Here is a 25786-nt window from a genome sequence, read left to right on the forward strand (position 1 = left end):
ACAAGTCAGAGGAATAAGTGGAAACACCGGAAAATAAAATGAGCAGGAGCTCAGAGACACTTTTATTTATTCCAATCTGATGAGCTTCAAGCAGAACTGAAGGAGGAGAGACGGGATAAATACATCTGACTAGCAAGGACTTTCCTCTTCTTCTTCTTCTTCATTTTTTTATCTCTCCCAGCAAGTTTGTTTTATTCTAAAGGTTTGTGGATTAATTTTAATTATAATATCATTAGTGTTCATTTAGCAAATGTAGAGTAAATATGCTTAACGTGATGTTATTCTGGTTGCAGTTTAGTTGAGATTTCAAGATGATGCTGTGCGGCATCTTTTTGCTGTTGATGCTTTGGAGGTGCGAAGGTGCAATACTGGCAGGTGAGAATGGAAAATGACTTTTATTTAACCTGTGAAAACCTTTCCCTTATAATAGAAATAAATATTTCTTATACGGATTTAAAGTGTTACTGTTATATTCAGGTTAGACTGAAGGTTCATCAAACAATAAAACATTTTTTGAATATTTTAATCTTTATAATAAATACTGTATTTTTACAAACGTTGTACTGTCAGTTATAGTTCTGTTAGATTGTTTTTCTTTGTTTTCTTTCATCTTCTTGGAGACAGTCATTATGACGATAAATAAATAATTGACCGTTGTCTGCCCTCTCCTTCTGCTGCAGAGAACCGTGATGATAACAGTGTATATGACTTATTCGACCTGGCACAAGTCGGCAAGAGAAACCATGGAGTGAGCGTGGTGAAAGGTGCGGACCCCTACAGTCCCGCGTACAAGGTCCTGAACGCAGACCTGATCCCCCCTGTCCCAGACAGCTCCTTCAGGGACCTCCTTGACTCCATCCAGGCCGAGAGGGGCTTCCTTCTCCTCGCCAACCTCAAGCAGTTCAAGAGGAGCCGCGGCAGCCTCCTCACCATCGAGAAGAACGATGGATCCGGACCCATCTTTGAGATCATCTCCAACGGCAAGGCGAGCACCCTGGACTTGGTCTACTCCACCATGAACCAGCAGCAGGTGGTGTCCATTGAGGACGCAGACTTGGCCACCGGACACTGGAAGAATGTCACATTGTTCGTGCAGGATGACCGTGCTCAGCTCTTTGTGGGCTGCGAGGAGATCAATGTGTCGGAGCTGGACGTGCCCATCCAGAAGGTGCTGACCCAGGAGGTGGCAGACATCGCCAGGCTCAGGGTTGGAAAGGGGGCTGTAAAGGAAAGATTCATGGTATGAAAATGTTTTTTCTAATAATTAAAAATAATATATTAGTGCACTGTATCTTGTGCTCACATAATACCTGAACTTGAACTCATTTTTCATCAGGGAGTCCTTCAGAATGTGCGATTTGTCTTTGGGACAACTCTTGATGCCATACTGAGAAATAAGGGCTGCCAGAGTGGAGGTAAAGAGTTAAGATAAAAATCATCATTATAACTTATTAAATTACTTAATGTTATGCAACCATCTGTAGGTGTAAAAGGATGTAAAAAAAACTACCACAATTCATTCGCCTTCTCTCTTCTTTCCCCCAACAGCGTCCTTAACTGATGTCATGACCTTGGACAACCCAGTCAACGGCTCCAGTCCTGCTATTAGGACTGATTACACCGGCCACAAATCCAAAGGTGAGATCTCTCCTCTGCAAAGAGACAAGTCTGTGCTTCTGCTCTACTAAACGTTAGAGCTGAGGTGATTTATTGGATTTTCCTTTTCTGTTTTTCAGATGTCTGTGGCCTCTCCTGTGAGGATATAGCCAGCATGTTTAAGGAGCTCAAGAGTCTCGGTGTAGTTGTCAAACAGCTGTCGCACAAGCTCGGCAAAGTGGTAAGCTTGAAGGGTCATCAGGGTCTGCTCTTCGTCATCATTGGCTCCCCATATATTTCCCCTCCTCCCCTCTCCTCTCCATCTTTCCCCCCCTGCTTCCAGTTTACGCATTTCCAGTGCGTTGCCACTTGTCGCTGTAATGGCAGTCCCCGGCCAAGTCCTTAATGAGACCCATGTGAATACACAAATATGTTTGGCGGCTGATTGCATTTGCACTGCTTCACTAGAGTCAAGCAATGTCTTAATCACAGTGTTGGTTGGTGATTCATTTGTGCTGGAACCTTGGCAAAGTGAACGTTTTCCATTCTCCATCCTGAGCAACCCCGTTTTCTGTCTCTGCCTCTCTTTCCGTCCCATAGACTGAGGACAGCAATCTGCTGAAGACTCACATGAACATCCACAGTGGAGTTTGCTTCCACAATGGCATCATGTACAACGACAAAGATGAATGGACTGTGGACGACTGCACTGAGTGCACCTGCCAGGTAAATGTCACCACACCTGCTGGAATGCAACTGTCAGAGGCCAGACATCTATTATGTTTCCCGTATCCTGGCTGTAATGAAGGGAAAGTTGTGCTAATGTTATAATCACACTGCTCCTGTCTGAAATCCATCAACACCTCTTCTGCACTATAAACATAGCAGCAGGGTTCCTTTTCCCCACTGTAACATATAGTGAAGGGTGTCAGTGTATTGTGTAATTAGTTAGGTGTTAGTGGGAGAGTGTTCTTGAGTTCTATCACCACAGCAGGAGTGTTATGTCCCTGATAAAGATCGCTCCCTTGTGAAATACAGCAATTAGGCTTGGAAAAGAACCAGCAAAGCCTGTTTTTTCGACAGCCCGTCAGGCATTCATTTCACTCGTTATACTTGCACTAATTTGACCGTTCCTTTATCCAGAACTCTGCTACTGTGTGTCGCAAAATCTCCTGCCCTCTGATCCCATGTGCTAATGCCACCGTGCCCGACGGAGAGTGCTGCCCTCGTTGTGGAACACGTAAGTCTAATTTTCAATTTACCCGATTTTCGATTCCATTTGTCACCTGATCCCGTTCAAAGTAATAATCCTTTAAATGTTATCCCACCCCCCACAGCGAGTGACTATGCTGAGGATGGATGGTCTCCCTGGTCTGAATGGACCCATTGTTCAGTGACTTGTGGTCGTGGCATCCAGCAACGTGGACGCTCCTGTGACCGAATCAACAGCAATTGTGAGGGCACATCTGTCCAGACCCGTGACTGCTATCCTCAGGAATGTGACAAACGCTGTAAGTCACTCAGTATTACAAACAGTACAGTATCACACAACCAGAGTGATATTCTCAATTTCAAAGCATGATGAATTAATTGATGTGTTGCTCACAGTCAAACAGGATGGTGGTTGGAGTCACTGGTCTCCCTGGTCTTCATGCTCTGTGACCTGTGATGAGGGGGTCATCACCCGAATCCGCCTCTGCAACTCGCCCACGCCCCAATTGGATGGCAGGGACTGCCAGGGAGAAGGACGTCAGACTGAAATATGCCAGAAGTCGCCTTGCCCTAGTAAGTTTTCAGCCCCAAAGTATCTAAGAATGTGCGCACATTTGCACAAAAAAATTATATTCCTTTTTATTTATCTTTCAGTCAATGGAGGTTGGGGACCTTGGTCACCATGGGACACCTGCACTGTTACTTGTGGTGGAGGAGTTCAGAACCGCAAACGTCTCTGCTCTGACCCCGTCCCCAAATATGGTGGAAAAGACTGTGTTGGTGATGCCGAAACGTCTCAATTGTGCAACAAAGAAGACTGTCCTATCGGTGAGCATTTAAAATAGAATTAAAGAAGTTTAACTCACAACACATTTCCATTTTAAAAGTATAAATATAGACTTCTTTATTATCATGCAGTTCAATATTAATGAATTACTTCTTTCTACAGATGGTTGTCTGTCCAGCCCATGCTTCTCTGGCACAAAGTGCACCAGCTTCCCTGATGGTTCTTTCAAGTGTGGCAAGTGTCCCCTTGGCTATCGTGGGAATGGCGTCATCTGCAAGGACATTGATGAGTGTAAAGAAGTATCTGATGCTTGCAACACTCATAACGGAATCCATCGCTGTGAGAATACTGAGCCTGGTTACAACTGTATGCCTTGCCCCGCACGTTTCTCTGGCCCTCAGCCCTTTGGAAAAGGAGTGGAACAGGCAACTGCTAAAAAACAGGTTTGATTTATTACTTACAATCTATTTTGTAGCTAGTGGGCTAGTTACCTGGATTTTGGCTAATCCTCTGCTATTTTCTTCAGGTTTGCACACCTCGTAACCCATGCCTGGATGGTACCCATGACTGCAATAAAAATGCGAAATGCATCTACTTGGGTGTCTTCTCCGACTCCATGTTCCGCTGCGAGTGCAGGCCAGGATACGCCGGGAATGGCCTGATCTGTGGCGAGGACACTGACCTGGATGGATGGCCCAACACTAACCTGCTGTGTGTGGAGAACGCAACCTACCACTGCAAGAAGGTAGCCAGACCCCATGTGGACAGAAATACCAAAGGCCATTATTACCCAGCTGCACTCTATTATTGTCATGATCGCCTCCTTAACCACCCTTTTGTTCCCTTATAGGATAACTGCCCAAACCTTCCCAACTCTGGTCAGGAAGACCATGACAAAGATGGCCTGGGTGATGAATGTGACAGTGATGATGACAATGATAGGATCCCCGATGATAGGGTGAGTCATTTCAGCAGTTTTATTTAGCCTCAAGATTTGCTTTCCCCAGAGACCAGACATAGCAATCAGCTGCAGCCATCCTTCCTCTGGGCAGTAGGAATGTGTCGCTCCCGTGTTTGTGTGCTTTCAACAGAGAGCTAGAATGGAAAGGCAGCAGCATAGGAATTGTTTAATATAACTTCAGCATGAAGCCAGGCTTGAGGATGATGTGGCTTGATGCCCATATTTCTAAGTGGAGATTTGGCAGGCTGGGCAAGAAAAATGTTGTGGTAGAAATTACCGGCTCTCATGCAGTGGAATATCCCATTACAATGACAGTAAGAAAAGAAAGAAAGGCCTCGAACGCAAAGTTTTTTTCGCTTTACATATAATTTCTTTGACCTACTTTACCAAATTAATTTATATTTCATTATGATTTTAGGACAATTGCCCAAGAGTGTACAACCCTGCCCAGTACGACGCAGACAGGGATGATGTTGGCGACAGTTGTGACAACTGTGTTTACGAGGCCAACACTGACCAAACTGACACGGACAACAATGGAGAGGGTGATGCCTGTGCAGTTGACATTGATGGCGATGGTAGGAGATGTCCCTAACTTCTGTCTTAGAAATGTTGTCATTTCCTCAGCATTAAGAGAACATGAACCCAGTCCTAAAGTCTAAAAAGAGTATGTTTTGATTGAACAGGCATTCTGAATGAGAACGACAACTGCCCCTATGTTTACAATGTTGACCAGAGAGATACTGATAGAGATGGTGTGGGAGACCATTGTGACAACTGCCCTCTGGAGCACAATCCTGATCAGGTAAGGACAGATCTCATCTTTCACATTTCAATTACAGCAACTGATCATTATATTACAATCTCTCATGTAGCTCTGTTTAAGTTCCATTAACACTGCAAACATTTTAATGAAGGAGAGGAATGTTACAGCTTTAAGAAAAGAACAATGCAAAGCTCCATGCTCTTTTCTCTATTGATCCACCTCTGGATTACATATGGATATGTAGTTCTTCTGAGTTTGACACTTGACATTTGTCTGAAGAGACATTGCTTACATACATGAAAACAAGTGGCCACACTTCCTCTCATATCGAGGCTGGTGGGAAAATAGTGGCAGGACTTATTTGAAGGGAAGACAAGTGTCTAACAGTTAATAAATTAATTATTTTTCTCCTGCAGTTCGACGCTGACTCAGATCTCATTGGAGACAAGTGCGACAACAACCAGGACATTGACGAGGACGGTCACCAGAACAACTTGGACAACTGCCCCTACATCCCTAATGCCAACCAGGCAGACCATGACAAGGATGGCAAGGGTGATGCCTGCGACCATGATGACGACAATGACGGCATCCCTGATGAAAAAGACAACTGTCGACTGGCCTTTAACCCTGATCAACTGGATTCTGATGGTGAGGCAGTCGTTCACTGAGTCAAACCGGGTCTTTTAGAAATTAGCTCCTTCTTGTAATGTTATTTTTAAATATTAATATTTTTTGTTTTCAGGTAATGGCCGTGGTGATGTGTGCAAAGACGATTTTGATCAAGACAATGTTCTGGACATCAATGACGTGTGTCCGGAGAACTTTGCCATCAGCGAAACAGACTTCCGCAGATTCCAGATGGTTCCTCTGGACCCCAAGGGTACCTCCCAGATTGACCCCAACTGGGTGGTCCGGCATCAGGGCAAGGAGTTGGTCCAGACAGTCAATTGTGATCCTGGCATTGCTGTTGGTACGTTATATACAGACAGACATCTCACTACAAATACACACTACTATACAGACACTAAGTAGTGGCCAACCATTTCTGAACCATCACCTCTCTCACTCCAGGTTATGATGAGTTCAGTGCAGTGGATTTCAAAGGAACATTCTTCATCAACACGGACAGAGATGATGATTATGCTGGGTTTGTGTTTGGCTACCAGTCCAGCTCACGCTTCTACACGGTCATGTGGAAACAGATTACACAGACCTACTGGTCCCAAACACCCACCAAAGCTCAAGGCTACTCTGGCCTGTCAATCAAAGTGGTCAACTCCACCACTGGCCCTGGTGAGCACTTAAGGAATGCCCTGTGGCACACCGGGGACACCCCAGACCAGGTGAGCATAGATTCATTGACTTGAGTTTAAGATGTCAGATAGAAGTTAACACAATGTTTGACTGTTTCTCATCAACCTTTAAAATTATTTTCTCCAGGTTCGCACTCTGTGGCACGATCCAAAGAACATCGGCTGGAAGGACTTCACAGCCTACAGATGGCACCTGATCCATAGACCCAAGACTGGACTTATCAGGTAAGCTGAAATCCTCATGCAGTCTTTCACTCAACTGTAAACCTGCACACTTTACTTTGAAAAGGAGCTCATGTTTACCTTTATATTTTTAGAGTGGTCATGTTTGAAGGCAAGAGAATCATGGCCGATTCCGGGAACATCTTTGACAAGACATACGCTGGTGGGCGACTAGGCTTGTACGTCTTTTCTCAGGAGATGGTTTACTTCTCCGACCTCAAATACGAATGCAGAGGTAGGCACATCGTTTATGTTTTACTCTTAACTACAACTTCATCACCTTAGACTTTTTTTGTAACATGAATTCTGTCATTCATTTCTTTCAGATACATAAATGGACCACAGAGCCTTGCGAAAGAATGTATCAGTCTGTCAATATGAATATATAATACGAGACCTGGAAATATCTTTAACCTTTTCCTTTGAGAAATGCACATTGGAGGAATGACGAGCAAGTGAGCTAAAGTGAGGTAAACTGACCTCAGGACTTAAAGCCAAAAAGTTCGATGACGATTCTGCACCACTGCACCAAACTCAAATGTTGAGCGCAGTTCTGCTCAGAAGACATTGGCCGACTCACTTTGTTGCTCTGATCTATATTGGAAAAGGGCCACATTCTATTGCTTTGCACACCTGAACTGTTGTTGGTTGGAGGTTTTCCTCTGTGGATGAGGAACCAAAGAGTTCTTGATGTTTTAAATTAGCCTTTGTTTGCTTTGAGCATTAATCTACATCTGCTGTGGGCTCAAAGCTTGTGTCACTATGAAGAAAGCAGTAGTTCTTTCTAAGGCCAGGGTAAATATGCCCCTTGAAGGAACTGTTGAGGGACCATGGACAGTATGGACTGACTGTTGCTTTTAAAGAGAATGAATGGTTTTAGTGTGTTTCTGCTTATGTGCCACCCAACTGAGTCAAAATTAGTTTTCAATTCTATTGATGACCCCTCATGCACACATTCACAAAGACCTGTATATACAAGGTCTTGTATTTAGCTGACGCTTAGGACTGGCCCAAAGACTTGGTCTTCTCAGGAAAGAGCACTAGAAGAAAATGAGGATCGCACAAAATGCAGGGCAGCACATGCCCCAAAGCAAGCACATCGCACACTGCTTTGGACAGTAATTATTAACAAATATTATGTTCATATCTCGAATCTTTATTGAAAGCGTCACGGGACGTAAACATCAAGGGCCAGTCTACTTCCTGATATGAGTTAACCATTGCAAGTATGGATGTTTGTATTTACGTATTCATCATAGAGGCTTTAATTCTCGTTCATCTTTGCACCTTGCCATCTTAGAATGTTATTAGCAACCAAGTAAATGAAATCCCTATTCACATGTAAGATAAAGCATTACATGTGACCAAAACAGTTAGATATATCAATATCGCCATTTGTTGCTTCTGCACAGTGTGCATGACTGGTGTGCCTGAGCTTGTGTGTACATTTCTGACGAGGGAAAATCAAATGAAACCCTTTATGTACAAATATTACCTCATTAATTCTTTCTGTATTGAGGCCAGCAATACACAAGAATCACATTTCTAAGCAGCAGAGTATAAATTGGTTGGCTTCTTTGTTTTTTAAGCAAGACTTTAGTATCATTCATATGCTGTATATAAGATATTTTTGTAGCAAGAGAAGCCCAAACAGGAACGTAAAGGATTAAAACAAATGATGTGCTGTACGTATTTCCTGTGCATTTTTTTGGGGATAAATTATTGTGTTTGTTTTATGTTGAGGTTATTTCATTTGTGTAGATATATGCTATTTAAATAATTTATCTAGAAGCGTAGCCTCATATGGAAGCGTTTCTGTCTGTATAAACTTATTTGCACACTGACATGAGGATGTCTTTGTTATTTCGTTTTTTTTGTACGTCTTTTTTTAATTATTAGTGAAGCTTTTCTATAAACGTTGTTTATGTTCATAGTTTCTACCCTAAGTGCTGTTTATATTCCTACCTGTTATTTTCTAATGTCAAGTGAACAATAAACACTTACTAAGTTTCTTGGACAATCTGTGACTTTTTGAGGGGCAAAAAAAAGTCTGAGAGTTAGTCATATCCACTTTGACTGAAGTTTTCGTACGTTGAAAAGCAATGGGGGCCAAGCCACACTTTGTCGAGTGACTAGATCCCATTAGCTGAGTCTGCTGAAGCCTTGGATAGAGGGAGTATCCTCGGTAGTCAGCAGCAGGAAAACTCAACATGAAGTATAACCCACTTAAACGGCACATCCATAAAGATATGTGATTACACACGACACATGGCATCTCCTTACACCTTCAAAAGACACAATCCATGGGAAACGAACACATGAGGAGTTTTGCATGCTTCTTGTGGGGCAGAATTTCCATTCGTGGCTGTGGTCCCAACTCATGCCAGTGAGAATGTGCATTGTGGAATAAAACTTGTCAAAACACCACAGATGAGGTATCAGCAGTTCACTGACTGTGATGCTAATTTAGATCTTCCCCAGGGCCAGAAAAGGCTGTAATCTAAGGCACCAGTGAGGGTCATGACCGAAAACCCAAACAGTCTCAGTATGCCGCCAGTCTCTTTACATTAGAAGTGACCTCATTCTTACCATTCTGAGCTCACTGTGTTTCCATTACCCATAATGAGCAGAATATCTGTCCTCCTTAAAATATATCACATCGATGACATGGATGGTGTTTGTAAAATGGGGACTAATGTGTGAATGAAGGCGTTACAAACATACGGAATTTGTATAAAACTCAAGTCTGACCGGGTGTGGTCATTCTGAAAAGTGACCGCTCGGTCAGACGTGTGCAGGGGCGTCTGTTTAGATTCCTGGACAGATAGCGATAGCAGGCCTCTCATCTAGGTTTGACCTTGGAGGGCTCACCTGGCTGACGTGTTTTCAATCCGGAGGAATGTGAGCTAATTCCTGTCTGTTAGATGGGGTCAGAATGTGTGGCTGAGGTGAAGAGTGAGACGAATGGGCCCGTAGGTGTCCGGAGTGCCAGGAGAGAGGAGAGGCGTGACATCTGGGCTGAGGTCAGCCAGGTGCAGACCAGCGGCTTGCGCCGCGCAAGCAGGAACAAATAGGAACTGTCTGGGCAGCTTCAGCAAATCTCCAAAACAAACTAAAGGGGATGATTTTTAGAGCTATAGAAATCGTTTGTCAGCGGAAGATCCTACTAATCTGGCCCACAGTTAAGCAGATCACCTATAGAGGTGGGAATGGCAGGAACAGCAGGAGCTAAAGTGGATGTGAGTATCACTCATGTGGAGCATACATCCTGATTAACAGCCTCGCTGGATGTCTGAACACACGTTACCAACACGCAGTACTATATTTCATGCCTAGACTTGACCCCACAGACACTGTTTTAGGCTAATATTTCTGTTTGCAGGAGAACATTCTGTGGTGAGATGTTAGGTTTAATGACAGTAATTTGCTGTTCTCCTCTATGATACTTTTATTTTACAAAGTGTGGCCCAGCTGCTCTTTGTCCTCGAGAAATAAAAGCAAATACAAATCATGCATTCGCACTGTATACAACCCGATCAGGTGAAACTATTTAATCTTTTGTAATAATAGCATTTCATCATGATGTCATTTTGATTTCATTACGACCATGAGATGATGAATGTTATAATAAATAAGATTCTCTACCATATCTTATTTGTTGCAAAGGTTAAATAATTTCTACGCTATATGATATCATTTTCTGACTTCATAGGGATGTCATGGTGATGTCATTCCTACCATGTCATCAAAAATAATTGTATATCTATATTTTTCTTTGGGTCGTGTCAATAGCTCAGTAGGATGCAGATATTTGAGAAAATTTACTTTTGAACTACATTGGACTTCTTTGTGATTTGTTCATGATGTCACTTATCATATGACGCATGATGGGGAATACATTTCTGAGCAATATAAGCCTCGGCTCATACAGGATGCAGAGATACTTCCAAATATGCTTTTTTGAACAAATGCCATTTGACTTCTTCTTGGGTTTCCCTAATAATTGTTTTTCAGATCATATTTTTGTTGACCTTGAACTTTCACCATTCAATATTTTACCCACCCAAGTACTGTTTCCACCAATCTGTTCAAAATCTATCCGTATGTTGTTGAGTAACTTTGTCCACACACATAGGCCAATATGTCAACATGCAATATAACAACAGAAGGCAATGCAGCTGTATATGTTAGGATCTGGCAGCATGACTCTCCATCCTCTCCTGGCTGTTGTGTTTTTCTTTACTCCTTCCCTGTATTACATTACATTACATTACATTACATTTAGCGGACGCTTTTATCCGAAGCAACTTACAAAGTGCATTGAACCACGAGGTTAAAGACCCAGAACAACAAGGATCAAGAAAGTACAATTTCTTGAAAAAAGCAAATCTCTGTATCTCCTGAGTTTGTTTTCCAGGGCGTGGCTAGGTCACCCTCCTCCTACCCGAGTTATCCCTCCTCATTATCAAGTAGGGTAGAGCGGGGTAATGTGGGACATTGGGTAATGTGAGACACCCCTGTATCTAGGCAACGGAACACATTTGTGGTCATTTGACCATTATGTTTTCAAGCCCCTCCCATTCCCCCCTTGCCATGAAGGAGAAGTTAGTGCTGGTGCTGTGGAAAGTATATTTTTTCACAAAAATTAGTTTTTTGCATGTAAAAGTAAATTGTCTTGCTTTGAACTTAATCAACTGTTGTGTCAAAACAAATTGAATCAGGTAGAAAAACTTACATCATACATGTTGGTGAACTTCCAACATACAAAACTGTGATCGATGCTAGCTGAAGATTAGCCTGAAATGCTAAGAGATGTTGTTTTTTCTAAAACGGTGGCTGTGGGGTAAAGTGGGACAAATGCTGTGTAAAAAAAAAATATCCCACATTACCCCGCTCTCCCCTACAGCTGATATCAATCTGGCTCGCTACTTCACCCAATTCCTGTTCCATAAAACTCTGTGGTGTCATCTTCTGTTTTCCCACAAGGTAATCAAGCTCTGGACTCTGTGTTTTCGACCCTTGCTATTAATATTTTGGTGACTTTTAGATTTAGATTGCTGCTCACCTCATCTCTCCTGTGCTCACACCACCGTCTGTTTTTCTGCCAGGCCTTGGAAGTTTTTTGCAATTTTTTGAAAACTCAACAGAACCTCCTGTTTTTTTTATTCACCTGAGATCTGCAAAATCTTGGTTCCTGAAAACTAGTAATTATAACAATATGATGAAAACGCCAATTAGGATAAAAATATGTTTTCTCAAGCCTAATTTGTCATTTAACCAAAAGTTCGAACTTTCATTTTACTAACACTGACACATCGTGAATCATGTTTGTTCTTTGTCATTTTATGTAAATGGCTATAAGACATGTTAGTTATATCTCCATAAATCTTAAAGCTGTTACATGTGTCTCCTGACGTCCCAGCAAGGACGTCATATTTTAGACGGACTATCTGATAAAAAGGCTTCAGATCATCATGTCATGTCAGTCGTCTCCAGCTGTGGGCTCCAACACTCAGTCAGCTCACATTCCTCCAGCAGTCTGAGTAACTCCTCCTTCGTGAGGTCTGAAGACTCGTTCTGCAAAAAAAAACAGACAATATGTACGATTTTAGAAGTATAAGTCAAGAATGTGTTTGTGTGAAAACACAGAAACCCACCATTTTATTACAACCACTCCACACAGACCTCTGGTAGGAGTATCAATGTCACATTATTACAGAAGTCACAATGCCATGGTTAGACTCTGGGCTGCCTCATTTTGTGTGTTTTCCTCCGTTCTCTGTTGCTTGTGTGGCTGATTGTCCCCAGTGTGCACTTCTCGCTGTCTGCCTGTGTGCTCCACCAGATCCTTCAGTCTCCCGTGTGGTACCAACATCATGGCCAAGTTCTAGTCTGTTATTCCTCAAGGGATTTTGGCATCGATTTTATATTTGCCACCTCAAGCTCCATCCTTGTTATCTGTCTCCTGATTGCATCTTTGCCTCACCACCTATCCTGGTCTCCTGCTCACAGTTAGATCATCACCTCATCATTGGCTGCCCTGATCAGCCTCCAGACCCCATCACCCCTCCTGCTTCCACAATCTAGAGATTCCTATCCTGCTCCTCAAACTACGACACAAACCTCAAACCAAAGATAAATTGTCTTTTAAAAACTGCTTGTACTTTGCATTTTGGATCATAATCAAGTCATGATATACAGTATATATATATATTAAACTGCTCATATCTTCTTCCATAAAATCCTCCCAAGACCTGATCCCATTACAAAAGATTCTTTACTGGGCTCAAAACTCTGTTTTCACAAATCCACATGACCTCCGATAACAGTGGCAGTACATAATAATAAGGTGCACTGCTGAGATTGTCCCCTTTGCCTAGTTGGAAGCTGTCTTGGAAAAAAACACTTCCAATTGGATATTACCACGGTTTTTTTCTTTAAATCCGACTCCTCACAGGCAGCCTTCTGGGACGGCATGTGAGTTCAAGGCGGAGAGACAGCCTTCCTAAAGTAGGTTACTAGGAGAGGAGTGGGTTTTCAGAATTTTAATAAAGGTCAATATGTTTCCATGGAACTGCTTTTTCTATTTAGCAAAAGTAAGTAAAGTTTTTGATTCCAAATAATTTGACAAAACTTTTGATTCCTAATAAGAGACGTGACTAATATACCGATGCATGAAGGAAGGATGTGTGTTCTAAAAATGTAAGTCGCTTTGGATAAAAGCGTCAGCTAAATGACATGTAATGTAATGTAATGTAATGTAATGTAATGTAATGCATGAATGCATCTTGGTATGTTGAGGATCCTGTACTGTGTTTAGACAGCTGCAACTCAACAGTCAATTTGTTCCAATAATATCAACTCATTACCTTTTGTGACATAAGTAATAACCCAGAAATGTGTCCAGGAAAGGAGGGCTTAAAAACCTCTGGAGTAGAAAGGTAATCATTGTCTTTCTCTCAGCATGTGCGCTGGTGTTTCTAGCTGTCATCCCAGTGAACAGAATGTCCCTGGCCTTCAAATAAGGAACTTGTGTCATCCAGTCATTCTGACCGTGATCCAGATAAAAGCAGGATTCATTGGTTGCTTTTCCCCAAATTGTGGTAACAAACAATCTTTAAACACATCGTAATCATCTTAGAAAAAATGATGTTGCCAAAGTGTTATTAAGCTGTTTTCTTTTTGTACATTCACAATTCACAGGGCAACAAAATCTATTTGGAATTGTGCTGGTTGACGCCTAATTCATCAAAGCTAACTCTTGAGGGAAATATTTGGCTATTTAGCAGCTAAATGTTTACTAGATTATAGCTACTATCTGTGCCAGATGTTTGGTTCTTGGGTTTTTGAGAACAGAACTTTTTGTACAGAAATATTTGTTTAGCAGGCAGTGGTTTACAGAAACAAAAAATCAGTTCACAGCTTAGCTTTTATCTTGTTTTTTGTTTTAATGCAAAGGCAACAATCCGAAAAAGACATAATGTCGCTTTCAGAAATGACTTCCAGGGAAAACCTCGAGAATTGGCTACGGAGTTTACCCGGCCTTTCAGTCTGTCTTTCAAACATGCACAAAGCAGTGGGAGGTTTTCTGCACAGATGTTTTTGAATTTTTTTAATCCCACAAATTATAAAATTGGATTGTTTTCCTTGTTTCCATATTACAGTGGCCAAATGAAAATAATAAATAACTTGTATTGAAACTAGCACAGTGTGACTTATATCAGACCCGTGGTAAGACCTTTTTCTTACATTCCGCCGAGTCGCTCAAAACCAAATCACATTCCTGCGTCTCATCCACCCCGCTAATGAAGCTAATACTCTTCATCGATCATCTGTAACTCCTCTGATCCAACCACCCTCTGAAAACTCTCCAGCCTCTCGCCAGGTCCCAGTTGCTGATAGACATCTCTACCAGTCAATCCTGTCCATGTTCAAAGTCCTCTTAAGTGTAATGACACCCTTTCGGCCATGGCGGGTTGGCCCATGTTACTCTTTTATGATCCCTGCAATTACCTAGACGCTGCATGTCATCTTATACCACAGGCCACAGGCACCATGGATACATACCAGCAGCGATGCCCCCTGCAACACGGTGTAGCTTGACATTCATGTTGAGAGAAATGGCCTTTTGCCTGTGCAATTGACCTTTAACCGTAAATGGGGGGGGCGCTAGGTTTCTTTGTGTATGTACATAACTCCTAAGACATCTTAGCTTCTGGGCATACACTTAGCTTCCCTTCCATGGTTACCCCTCGCAGAAATGGCACAAAAGATGAAATCACTGGTGGTCAATTACCGGCATGTAACTGTCTGAGAGCTCATAAATGGGGAAATATAAAAGTGCCCCACCGGCTGAAGTATTAATAGCCAGAGCTGCCTTTAACCAGTACCAGCCGTCTCGGAGATGGCAACTAAAAGTTAAGAGTTTCCTAAAGACAGGAGAGAAAAACGAGATGAAGGAAAGAAAGAGTGGTTTTTACTGTGCTGACAAAATGCTGTGACCTGTGGAAGTTGTGGTTGACCTCAGGTACCCTTAATACGAGGGTGCTTTGCGGATGACTGATGTGTTTTTCTGTCTGAATGTCTGTCTACAGTTAATCTAAAGCATTAAAGCTACATCAGCTGATCTCAGTCCATCCACTGAAGTTGCAGCAGTAGACCTACGTTCAGTAGACATCAGAGGAAATTGCAGCTGCCCAGGGAAAAAAACATGATGAATTTGATTGAGTTTTCCTCAGTGAGAGACAAACAACAACGAAGAGCCTGGTTAGAAGTGTATAAACACTGTAATACCATCAGACAATGAAAGGCATGAACACAACATGAACATTTCAAACTTTAGTCAGAAGCAGGCACATTACTTTTTTTAAGTTGCTGCAGTCAAAGGCTTCATGTGGGCAGTTGTGTGAGCTGTTACACTTGAAGCAGATTTTAGTCATTTCCAGCTTCATGGAAAGACAATACTAATTTATGAGTATCCCCATGCATTTTATACTGAACACTGGCTAAATCACAACAAAGAAATATTAGAGGAAAAATGACATAGTGATAGGAAGGCATGGCGGTGAATACAGTCGCCTCACACAAGAAGGTTCTTGTTGCGGTTACATATTCTTGCAGTGTCTGCATGCGGTTTCCCACGGGGACTGCGGCTGAAACAGTCCTAAAACATGTAGATTGGGGGCTAGGTAAATTGGGAGACTCTAAATTGAACTGAGTGAATTGAGGTGCTGATGAGAGTGAATTGTTGTTTATCTATCTATACCGGCCATGTAATACATCATTACTAAAATCATTTATCATGGCCTTTACTCGTCTTCCTTGTCCGTTGATTAGCATGAAAATGACAATGAGTTTAATGTGTTGTTTGCCCCCCAGACAAAGTGGGGCAAAGAGGAACCCCCTGAACTTCAGTGAAATATAAACGTTCTCAGTTCCTGTGTTGTATCAGTTTCTAGCAGATAGTTGAATCTGACAAGGCCAGAGCTGTTAAGCCCCAGAGCTATCTGCCCTGCAGTGGACCACCGCCTCTGTACAACTCACTGTTGGCTCCTGTAAGCGCACAGTGCAGGGCTGCTCAGGTTTCAAGGTCACCGACTTCAGTCACATACCTCGGCTTTATCGGCCACAGACCCGGGGGCCGTTACTCCACTAATATAGGGAGGAATTCTCTTCATTACACCATATTCGCTTAAGATGCTGATACAAATTTGTGTTGTGAGCCAGCAGTTGTGACATCATTGTAAATGTGTCTTGGTTAGAAGAAATACAAGTTTGTCACATGTGAGATAGTGTGGATACTATACAGTATAGTGTAGTTAAGGTTTATTCTGCAGAACTTCATCGACGGCAGCATGTTGAAGCGATTGTTGGCTGAATCCCAATATCCTCAATTCATCCCGTTATTTTCACACATGGGAGCATATATATGTGCTGTATGCATAAATGTTGTGCATGTGGACACAGTCTCTGTGTCTGTGTGCATGTAACTTAAACTTAAATGAGAAAATAATCTCTTCCATTCTCAGGCGAGTTCCAGATTAAGCTCCAACTGCTTCAGTGATGTCATGAACACATAGCGGAAGTCTAATGTTGATTTATCTAGAAAGTTGTTTCATGTGAGATCTGAGCTGTTTTCAAACTAGATTTTCACATTTCGACATCCGCAAACAGGGTCATGTTTTCGCAGATATAGGGGAGAGCGGGGTATTGTGAGACATCAGGTAATATGAGACACCCCCTGTATCTAGGCAACAGAACACATTTGTGGTCATGTGACCATTATGTTTTCAAGCCCCTCCCATTCCCCCCTTGCCATGAAGTAGAAGTTGGTGCTGGTGCTGTGGAAAGTATGTTTTTTCACAAAAATTTGTTTTTTGCATGTAAAAGTAAATTTTCTTGCTTTGAACTTAATCAACTGTTGTGTCAAAACAAATTGAATCAGGTAAAAAAACTTATATCATACATGTTGGTGAACTTCCAACATATAAAACCATGTGATCGATGCTAGCTGAAGATTAGCCTGAATTGCTAAGAGATGTTGTTTTTTCTAAAATGGTGGCTGTGGGGTAAAGTGGGACAAATGCTGTGGGGTGAAGTGAGACATCAAGCACAAGTTAAGTCTTAAAAATATTTTTTTGTAATTATACATTACATATGTTTTATTTTTAATGTCATAAACATTGTAGACAAGCTGTCATGCCAAGAAACTATACACCAGGAAGACAACCTGGGGCCAAACACCCCCGCAGAGATGGAGAGTGCAGCCGCTGAGGTCATGCAAGGAAAGAAGTCCTAAAGAAAAGCTGGAAGGGATAGAAATATTGATAAGACAACCTTCAAAAGATTCATAAAGAAAAAAGAGAAAGGGAAAGTAAAATCAGTAGCATGGGGTGCAGTAGCTGAGGTAAAGAGAATATTCACAGATGAGATGGAGGAGGAGCTTGCCAAACACTTGAAACAACTAGCTGACCAGTTCCATGACCTTGCTCCAGTTAAGTGCCATGAACTGGCATTTGAATACGCAGAGAAAAACAATATCCCTGTCCCTGCTCATTAGACAGAGAAACAATGAGCAGGTAAGCTAGGGTGTGCAAGAGATCACATGAATCATAATAATCATAAATGTGCTTAATTGACCAATCCCCATGATTCTGTTACTAGTCCGATATTAGTTTTGGAATGTGTGGTTGTCAATCTAGCTGTCAGGATTTTAACTTTTACAACATTTGTTGTTATGGTAGTTTTAAAGTGGAAAAAGTAAGTGGACCACTTTACCCCCTTGATTCCTGACACAAGACCACTTTTTTAAAAACAATCATATTTTCACTGCCCTTTGTCCTGAAGACATTCTGATCATTTCCATTGCTAGAAAACATCCTGAATTAATGGGAAATGAGTAAATTTTACTGATATATCATTTTAGCTCGCCTACAGGGGATCAAATGTAAAAAATGTCTCACATTACACAGCTCTCCCCTACTGTTATAACAGATATACTGTTAAATAATAATAACTGCAGCTGTATAATGCATTTTTCCTTCACAAAAGACTTCCGCCAGTGTGAAGAGAGTGGCATTAAAGGGATAGCACACACTAAAAGGTAAATTCATCTTGATTCAATCAAAGCATAAAATGCCTCCATACTGCATGTGTGGTGTAATCCAAGTGTCCGGAATCCCCAACATTAATATTCTACTCAAAACGGCATAATTTACACCAGGTTTTAAGCCTAAAATTCCAGTACCGGAAATAGTGATGCTAGCCGACGTAGTAATGCTAACGTGAACCGCGCACCAAGAGAAAGTGTGTGCGGGTTTCCTTTTTGTCTGTGTGAATATGGAAGCGCCTCTGAGAAGTTTATCAGAGGACTTTAACGCCGGGTTCATACCGGACGCGGAAGCGACGCCGAAGCGAGGCGTGAGCGCTAATCCCTAGAGCGCCGGCGCTTGGCTGTTCACACTGGGCGTGGTAGCGACGCCGAAGCACCGCTGTTAGCAGCCTGGAGTAAAAACGGCATTTAATCATTTTTTTCAAGCATATACTTACTTGTTGCTCCAAAATTAACTGCAACAGCGTCCCAACATGTGTCCTTTTTAGTGTTGTCTTTATACAACATGTTCCAAGGATCATACAACTCACTGTACTTCTCCACTTCAGTTATTAATTTAATCCATGACGACGAACTTCTCAGCTGTTTGCTCCGTTAAATGTCGGGCGCCGAGGGTATATAACGTATTCTCCACTCAAGCTTATGTAGAGAATACGTACAAGCCCCCCCCTCTCTCTTTTTATCTTTATGACTGCTTGTGTGGCTGTAGTGGATGGGCAGAGGGGGACATTTAATAATGTGGTCGGTAAAAGTGGTAAAATTAAAACTCCAGGACAACAGAAGGTGAATACAAATTATGGGATGCATATTTGATCATTTATATCATATAAAATATATCGTCAATATCATTTAAAATCATTTCTCAGTGTGTTTCCTGTCGCGATACACTTGCGTCAAGCGGAAAAAATAGACTCGACGCCGAAACGATCGCTTCATGGCGCTAGGCCGCCGCGGCACAACGCTACGCTTCAGCGTCCGGTGTGTTCAGCGCTGCGGTTTAACATGGGAGTGGATGGGAGCCAGAGGATTGGCGCTGCGCTTACGCCTCGCTTTGGCGTCGCTTCCGCGTCTGGTGTGAACCCGGCGTGAGGCTTAAAACACGGTGTAAATTAGGCTGTTTCGAGGAAATTATGAATATCAGGGCTTGTGTACGCTTTGATGACACCGCACAAGCAGCGTGGAGGCATGTTGTGTTTTTTTCTGTTTTTTTTTTTATATGTCTGAAGAAGTGGTCCCGTTACTTCAATTGTATTGGATTTGGCTGCAACCCCTGAGAGAAAGATGATGAGTGAATTTTCATTTTTCGATGTGAGCTATCCCTTTAAATAAAGAATCCCTCTCTCTTCATGAATCCTCTTTTCTGGGGAAATCTGACTTTTATATTGAGGGAAACTGATGATCTGCAAGAACGATTGGGGGTTCAGCACGTTGTCCTGAATAGTTTCTCTGATCGGTCATGGAAGTGTGGGCCCTTTGCATTACAAGGGCTGTAGGTGTGTGTTTCAACTTAATACACAATCTGTGTTATTTCTATACACTATGTGTAGACATTATTATAACCACCTTTAACACAAGTTCTGAAAAACCAATTCATATTTCAGTCTCAATGGAAATAAAGAGTAAAATATTGAGTGTACAAAGAATTGAACTCCTGATATCTGAGACCAGAGCATCACGTAACATAACAAATTTGTGCTAAGTTACACAATATGTGTGTTGTGACCAAAACACAGAGTGTTGTTTGTCTTCCTGTATCATAAAAAAAACACAAGAACCAAAAGGGCCTTTATTAGAGGGAGATATGAGAGAGAAAGTATGATAGATGATGTTGGCCATATTAAACTGATTTATGGAACCATCCAGCTTTACGGTAAATGTTGCGATTGTCCTTCCTTTCACAGTTGATGTAGGAAAGCAGCCAATTAAATTTGAAGCTAAACTCTAGATCCGCTGCTGAGTTTCTCAGACTTAACTATGTTGTTTTTGAAATGAATAACAGAGAAGCAAGAGTCAAACAAAAAACACCGCTCTGGATAAATGAAAGGACAGCGCCTCTGTTGCACAGACAAACAGCTAAAGAAGAAATCTAAAGGTGAAAGTGGAGATTCTTTGGCAAGGCAGTGAACTTCACTGGAAGGGGTATTGCTTGGAGGGAGAAGCAGAGATGACGCACACAATCACTGGTCTCAGATCTGAATCCAGCTCAACACGGCGTTTGTTTGAGTAAATCACCAGGTAATTCTCCGGACAAACACTTGATTCCTTAACATCACACCCTGGATCAATCAGGCTGAATTAGTGAAGGAATCTGTAGCCACAGCTACAACGCATACAACGCAGACATTTTCCACCTCTGCAGTAAGTGGTGCGCTGCAGCAGCTGGCCAGACTAAACACAGAGCAGCACGGTTCCCACTTGCAGGGAAAACATTTAATACCCAATCCATCTTGGGGGTTTGCAGATGTATGGTACAGTAAAACACTTTTACTGCAAACATATTGCTAAAGCAAATTCAAAGACTGTCAACCTCTTACATTTGCTTCCTCCTATGGAATTCAAGATTCAAACTTCTTGCTCCTGTCAATACCGACTGTAAGTGGACAAAGATAAAACTCCTCGTTGAAAAGATTTGACGGACAGAGAAACAAATAGCGTCATCTGGGCTAATGCATCCCAGCTTTTATATCTTTAATTTTGGACTGAATATTCAAGATAATTACGATCACGGCATTATTAGTGGTTTACTGCACGGCAGTATTAGTGGTTTACTCTTCGGGAACTGGAGCCTTGCTCGTGACAAGAGAAAAATCTGGTTCTAAATTGAAAGAATAATAAAAATGCTACCGATACTCGTACATAAGGGAAATGTTTGGCACTTTGGGGAATATGCTTATTTATATTCATGTGGAGTTAGTTGAGACCATTAAAATCATAAGCTAAGCTATAAGTATCTCTTGTTTTGCACTTTATAATGTTATTGCTCTCCTCATTCTACTCTTTTAAGAAGTAGCTACATCTTTCAAAATGATATGATATATCTTAAAGGAGACATATACATGCTCGTGTTCATAATTTTAATTTGGGTTATTACCCCTTTTTTTCATGCTCTTATGTTAAAAAAATGCACCACTTTCCTCAGAATGTCCATTGCTGCAGTTCTTCTTTCAGCCTCTGCCTGCAACACTTGGTTTTATCTCCTGTCTCTTTAAAGACCCCCCCTTCAGATGAAGGCCAATCTTCTCTGACTGGCTCAGTTGGCCGACTTTGTGATTGGTCAACTGCTTGCTGCGCATGTAGGAAATGTCAGCGTCATTGTGCTGTTAAATCCTGCAGAGAACTATGCACAACCCCTGCGTAGTTGGTACACACTTCAGGTGCAAAAGGACTGTGAGGAGACGTTTGAGTTATGGATGTTGTACAAATCAACTTTATGAGCAACTATAGCTGTGTGAAAGTGTTTAAGATCACACTCCCACACAAATTCCGCACAAATAAATCTCCTCCAACCACAAAAAAAGCCTGGTAGCACTATGAACGTACACATCGAGGATGCTGTTTACATTGCAGACACACACTGCAGTGACACAGAGCTAAATGTGAAGTGTGTTCAGCACCAGTTGTTAAGAGACTGGTGGGTTTGATGTTATGTAATTATAATGAAAGAACAGTCTCCTATAAGCTTGACTTAAAACACAAAGAAATTCCCTTTGTTTCTGCTCATTAAGACCGAGAATAGGTTTGAGGTTTCTTGGCATGGTGCCTTGTTTAATGTAAGGGAGTGGCTCACACTACACACGTTAGTGGAGTTTATTACCTCACTGTGCATCTTTTATGTAAAAATTTGGCATATACCTCACACTGTGGTTCATTAGTGTTAGAAAAGATGTGTTGGATGATACATTTAAATGTGTCCTCCATCCACAGCAGCACTTAGACGAAACAAACCGGTAGTTTGTTGCGAAAGAGCGAAAGAAGCTCACCCAACTGAACAATGACTAAGTCAAACCAATGAATTTATCACGTGTTTTCCCTTCCTCGGATACAAAATTTAAAGGAATAAATGTCAGAGACAGCAGAAATCGGGCCTATTCACCTTTGTTTGGTGGAACATTCTTGTGTTGCGCCTTTAGCTACTGGGTTTTGGGAGAGAGAGCTACCGTTCTGTGGTTGTAACTCTACAGCGGCTCTTAAAACCAGACACAGCTCAATGGTTTCCAGGAAACGCTATGGAGCGCGGATATCGGATCTTTGAGAAGAATGCTTGAAAGCAATGAAAACAACATGGAGGATACAAAGCTATCAGTGTAGTACACGTCCATCCTCGCCCTCAGAACAAGGCTGCATACAAATAACGGAGCGAACAGAGCGATAAAGTTTTAGAACTTTATCGCTCTGTTCAAAAAAAGCCTATGACAACTCATTTTAAACTGTATATAGAGTCTGTTAGTGATACAAAGAGAAAGAAGGAAAATTAAGAAAAAGAGGAAAAAATTAAGGGCCTGCGGAGACACGATTAATTCATGTGATTTCATCGTCCCCCTGTGAGAGTGACGTATGAGCTGTGAGCTTGGAATAATTTTTTCAATCACGTGTCTATGCACAGAACCTCTGAGAAGTGTTGTAACAAAGACTGTGTGTGGACGCAAGTACTCGAGTGAATTCAACCATGTGTTTTGTTGTGTGTGTCTGTGTGTATGTGTGTGGAGGGGGAGGGGGGTCCAGGTATTACTCTATTTACATTGTCACATTATCGAAACTTGTCTTCAACAGGGACAAAAAGCGAATCCCCTAAACGGAAATCATTCAGCTTTAATTTAATTGAAGTTATGATTAAGATTATTTATAGCAAGTCCCCAGGAAATGAATGCAAGTCAATGTAATGTACTCTGAAGACCGGGAGAAACTTCTGTGTGTGTGTGTGTGTGTGTGTGTGTGTGCTTATGTTTGCGTGTGTGTGAATGAACGTAGCGGTTTTGAACTTACAGTCATCTCTGGGCTCTGGCCCAGGATCTCCAGCTGCTGTTGGATCTCTTGGAGCTGCCTCTCCAGCCCTCTCCTCTCCTTTCTATCCTGCAGGACCTTCTCTCCTGGCTGCGGGTCCGACTCGCACTTCCAGCCAACGTCTGAACCGCGGCCCTGATACACAACAGACAAGACTGTGTCTCACAGAAAGCAAACAACACATTTCGCGTGTAGGTGCTCTATTACAGCTTATGACGATCACTCTGAAACATTTAGAAAACAGATTAAAACCATATCTTTTAACAGCTCCAAGTTTCCTGAGTTACAGACTGAGCTCTGTTAAAAAATATCATCATCGAGGTTTGGCCTAGAGACGTAGAGGTACACATACAATACGCAGCAGCTCTATCCTGCTTTTTACAGACCACACAGTAAAATCAGGTACTTATTTAGGACTTGTGCAAGTTTAACACAAAGCTGAGCCGGAGCTGCAGTCTACATGGGTCCATCATAAATCACACATTTATGGCATCCACATGCAGTGGGTTGACACAGTAAACCACAAGCTGCATCCAAAGCAAACTCTGAAACTGGGTCAGGAGGAAATAGGAGCGTCATGTCTGGACAACCATCAACGGGCAGCTGATAAGTGAGATGATTGTCATTCTGACCAAACGTTGGAGCTTTCACTCCGACTAGGTCACACAGATGGAATGATCCAAAGTTACAAATGACATCAATATGTCGGCTACATATATATTAAAACAGGTCACAGAGCTGTCACATGGTTTGCGAACACTGACATGCAACATAACAATGAAGGAATAGCATTCATGGATGCAGCCTGATGATCAGTAGATATAGGTGCTTAAGTATTATTGTGTTAAATCTCAAAGTCAAACTTGTATAATCCATTCACACACCGCACACTGTATATATATTTAGTATGGATGGAAACATCATGTCAAAATGAACAATATCCTAGCAACAGACAAGTAAAGGACCTGTGTAAAAATACACTACTGCTCTATAAAACCTAGGCTATGTCTAAAAAAATTGTTGGGACTTAAAGGATGTTGCCAACCACAGGACTGTTTTGGAGTGTCAATCCAGTGCCATGTGGTGGAAATCTCCATCTCTGTTGGTTAGTCTGGATGCCAGGCAGGCGTATGTATGATCCAATAATGTCCAAATTGATGGATATTTCATGAAATGTCGACAACTCAATGGAGACTCAAATACAGCGTAATGGTTGGTTGCAGGAGACAGAAGGAACAAGCAGAAATTATGAACTTAACTTAAACACCAAGAAGCTGAATCTGCTTTGACACATTTCAGTTAAGGAAGTATTAAAGTAGAGGGAGAGCTCATTTAAGTCGAGCCAGCATGTAGAGAAGACGAGTGATTGCTTCTCTTAATGAGGAAAACAGACATAGGCAATGTCACGTAATGCATGTACGCAGTTTTTGGGCCACTGGATGATACCTGTGTGAAGCTAATATTGAAAGCTTTGCAAAACAAAAACCTCTGAGGCATGTGTGTGGTCTCACCTTCCACTGGCCTCTGTTTCTCTATAGGGAAATAATGACAGCTTCTATTTGAAGCCTTCTTTTAAGTGGTCGTTACTAGAGCCCTTCTGTTAAAACTCACTCATCCAGACTACAAAACACAACGGGATCAGACTCCTGTCATGCACAAGAGTGAGAAACGCAGAATACCAACCAGGAAAAATAAAAATTAAAGTCTAGCTTTACCACCATCCTCACACCACTAAATGCATGTTTCCAAAAAAGCCAAAATCTTTGGGAGAAACAGTTTATTTAATTTGGAAACAAACGGCTGCCCTACTTTCAAAGAACTATAGGCTCTCAAACTTTGAAGCTGTCTGCAAAGTTTAGCAGTGATAAAGCGATCAAGGATAACAGTCTGAATGAAGTTGGCATGTGCGTCACGTGTTTCTTTACGAGACTATTTCCCTTGGCTATTAGCACACTACCAATTCTGAGAAGTGTAAGTTCACATACACTCACAATTTCTGCTTAGACTTTACTAATCTCTAATAGCAAGATTAAAGACTCGTCTTTTGTCTTTGCCTGGTCCTCGCTATCTCTACACTGGTCCTGGATCACCTTAGCACCAGTGACCCAATCTAGCTAATCTGAGAAGTTCACGTAGTTAGCTGCAAAAAGCTACAACAGTTAGCAGGTCACACATCAGTCTCACAAAATCCCACAAGTGATAGCAAAATGTGAATAATCCTAATGCTAATGTACTAACAATTGCCAATTACTATTAAACACAATGGACAGTTTTTTTTTTTGTGTGTATGTTTTTTCCGACATTTAACACTTTT

At 41.8% G+C, this 25786-nt stretch overlaps 1 protein-coding gene and 1 long non-coding RNA gene across 2 annotated transcripts; one reads left to right on the forward strand and one right to left on the reverse strand.

Moving 5' to 3' along the window:
• On the forward strand, positions 1 to 8870 carry LOC133961565 (thrombospondin-1-like). The gene is made up of 22 exons (XM_062396732.1): positions 1 to 202; positions 294 to 375; positions 681 to 1240; positions 1337 to 1415; positions 1549 to 1638; positions 1737 to 1837; positions 2197 to 2322; positions 2740 to 2836; positions 2934 to 3107; positions 3205 to 3381; positions 3463 to 3636; positions 3758 to 4038; positions 4122 to 4340; positions 4446 to 4553; positions 4975 to 5134; positions 5243 to 5361; positions 5739 to 5973; positions 6068 to 6295; positions 6397 to 6668; positions 6766 to 6863; positions 6956 to 7095; positions 7187 to 8870. Exons 2-22 carry the CDS (start codon positions 312 to 314, stop codon positions 7192 to 7194), a joined length of 3510 nt encoding a protein of 1169 aa, XP_062252716.1. The 5' UTR covers positions 1 to 202; positions 294 to 311; the 3' UTR covers positions 7195 to 8870.
• On the reverse strand, positions 8092 to 24767 carry LOC133961567 (uncharacterized). Its single transcript, XR_009922029.1, has 2 exons — positions 23455 to 24767; positions 8092 to 12437 (listed from the first exon to the last, which is right to left on the reverse strand). It is a non-coding gene; the product is annotated as an uncharacterized LOC133961567 (long non-coding RNA).
• Between the last annotated feature and the right edge of the window lie 1019 nt (positions 24768 to 25786).

Source organism: Platichthys flesus, chromosome 10, assembly GCF_949316205.1.
Source record: "Platichthys flesus chromosome 10, fPlaFle2.1, whole genome shotgun sequence".
Lineage (NCBI taxonomy): Eukaryota > Metazoa > Chordata > Actinopteri > Pleuronectiformes > Pleuronectidae > Platichthys > Platichthys flesus.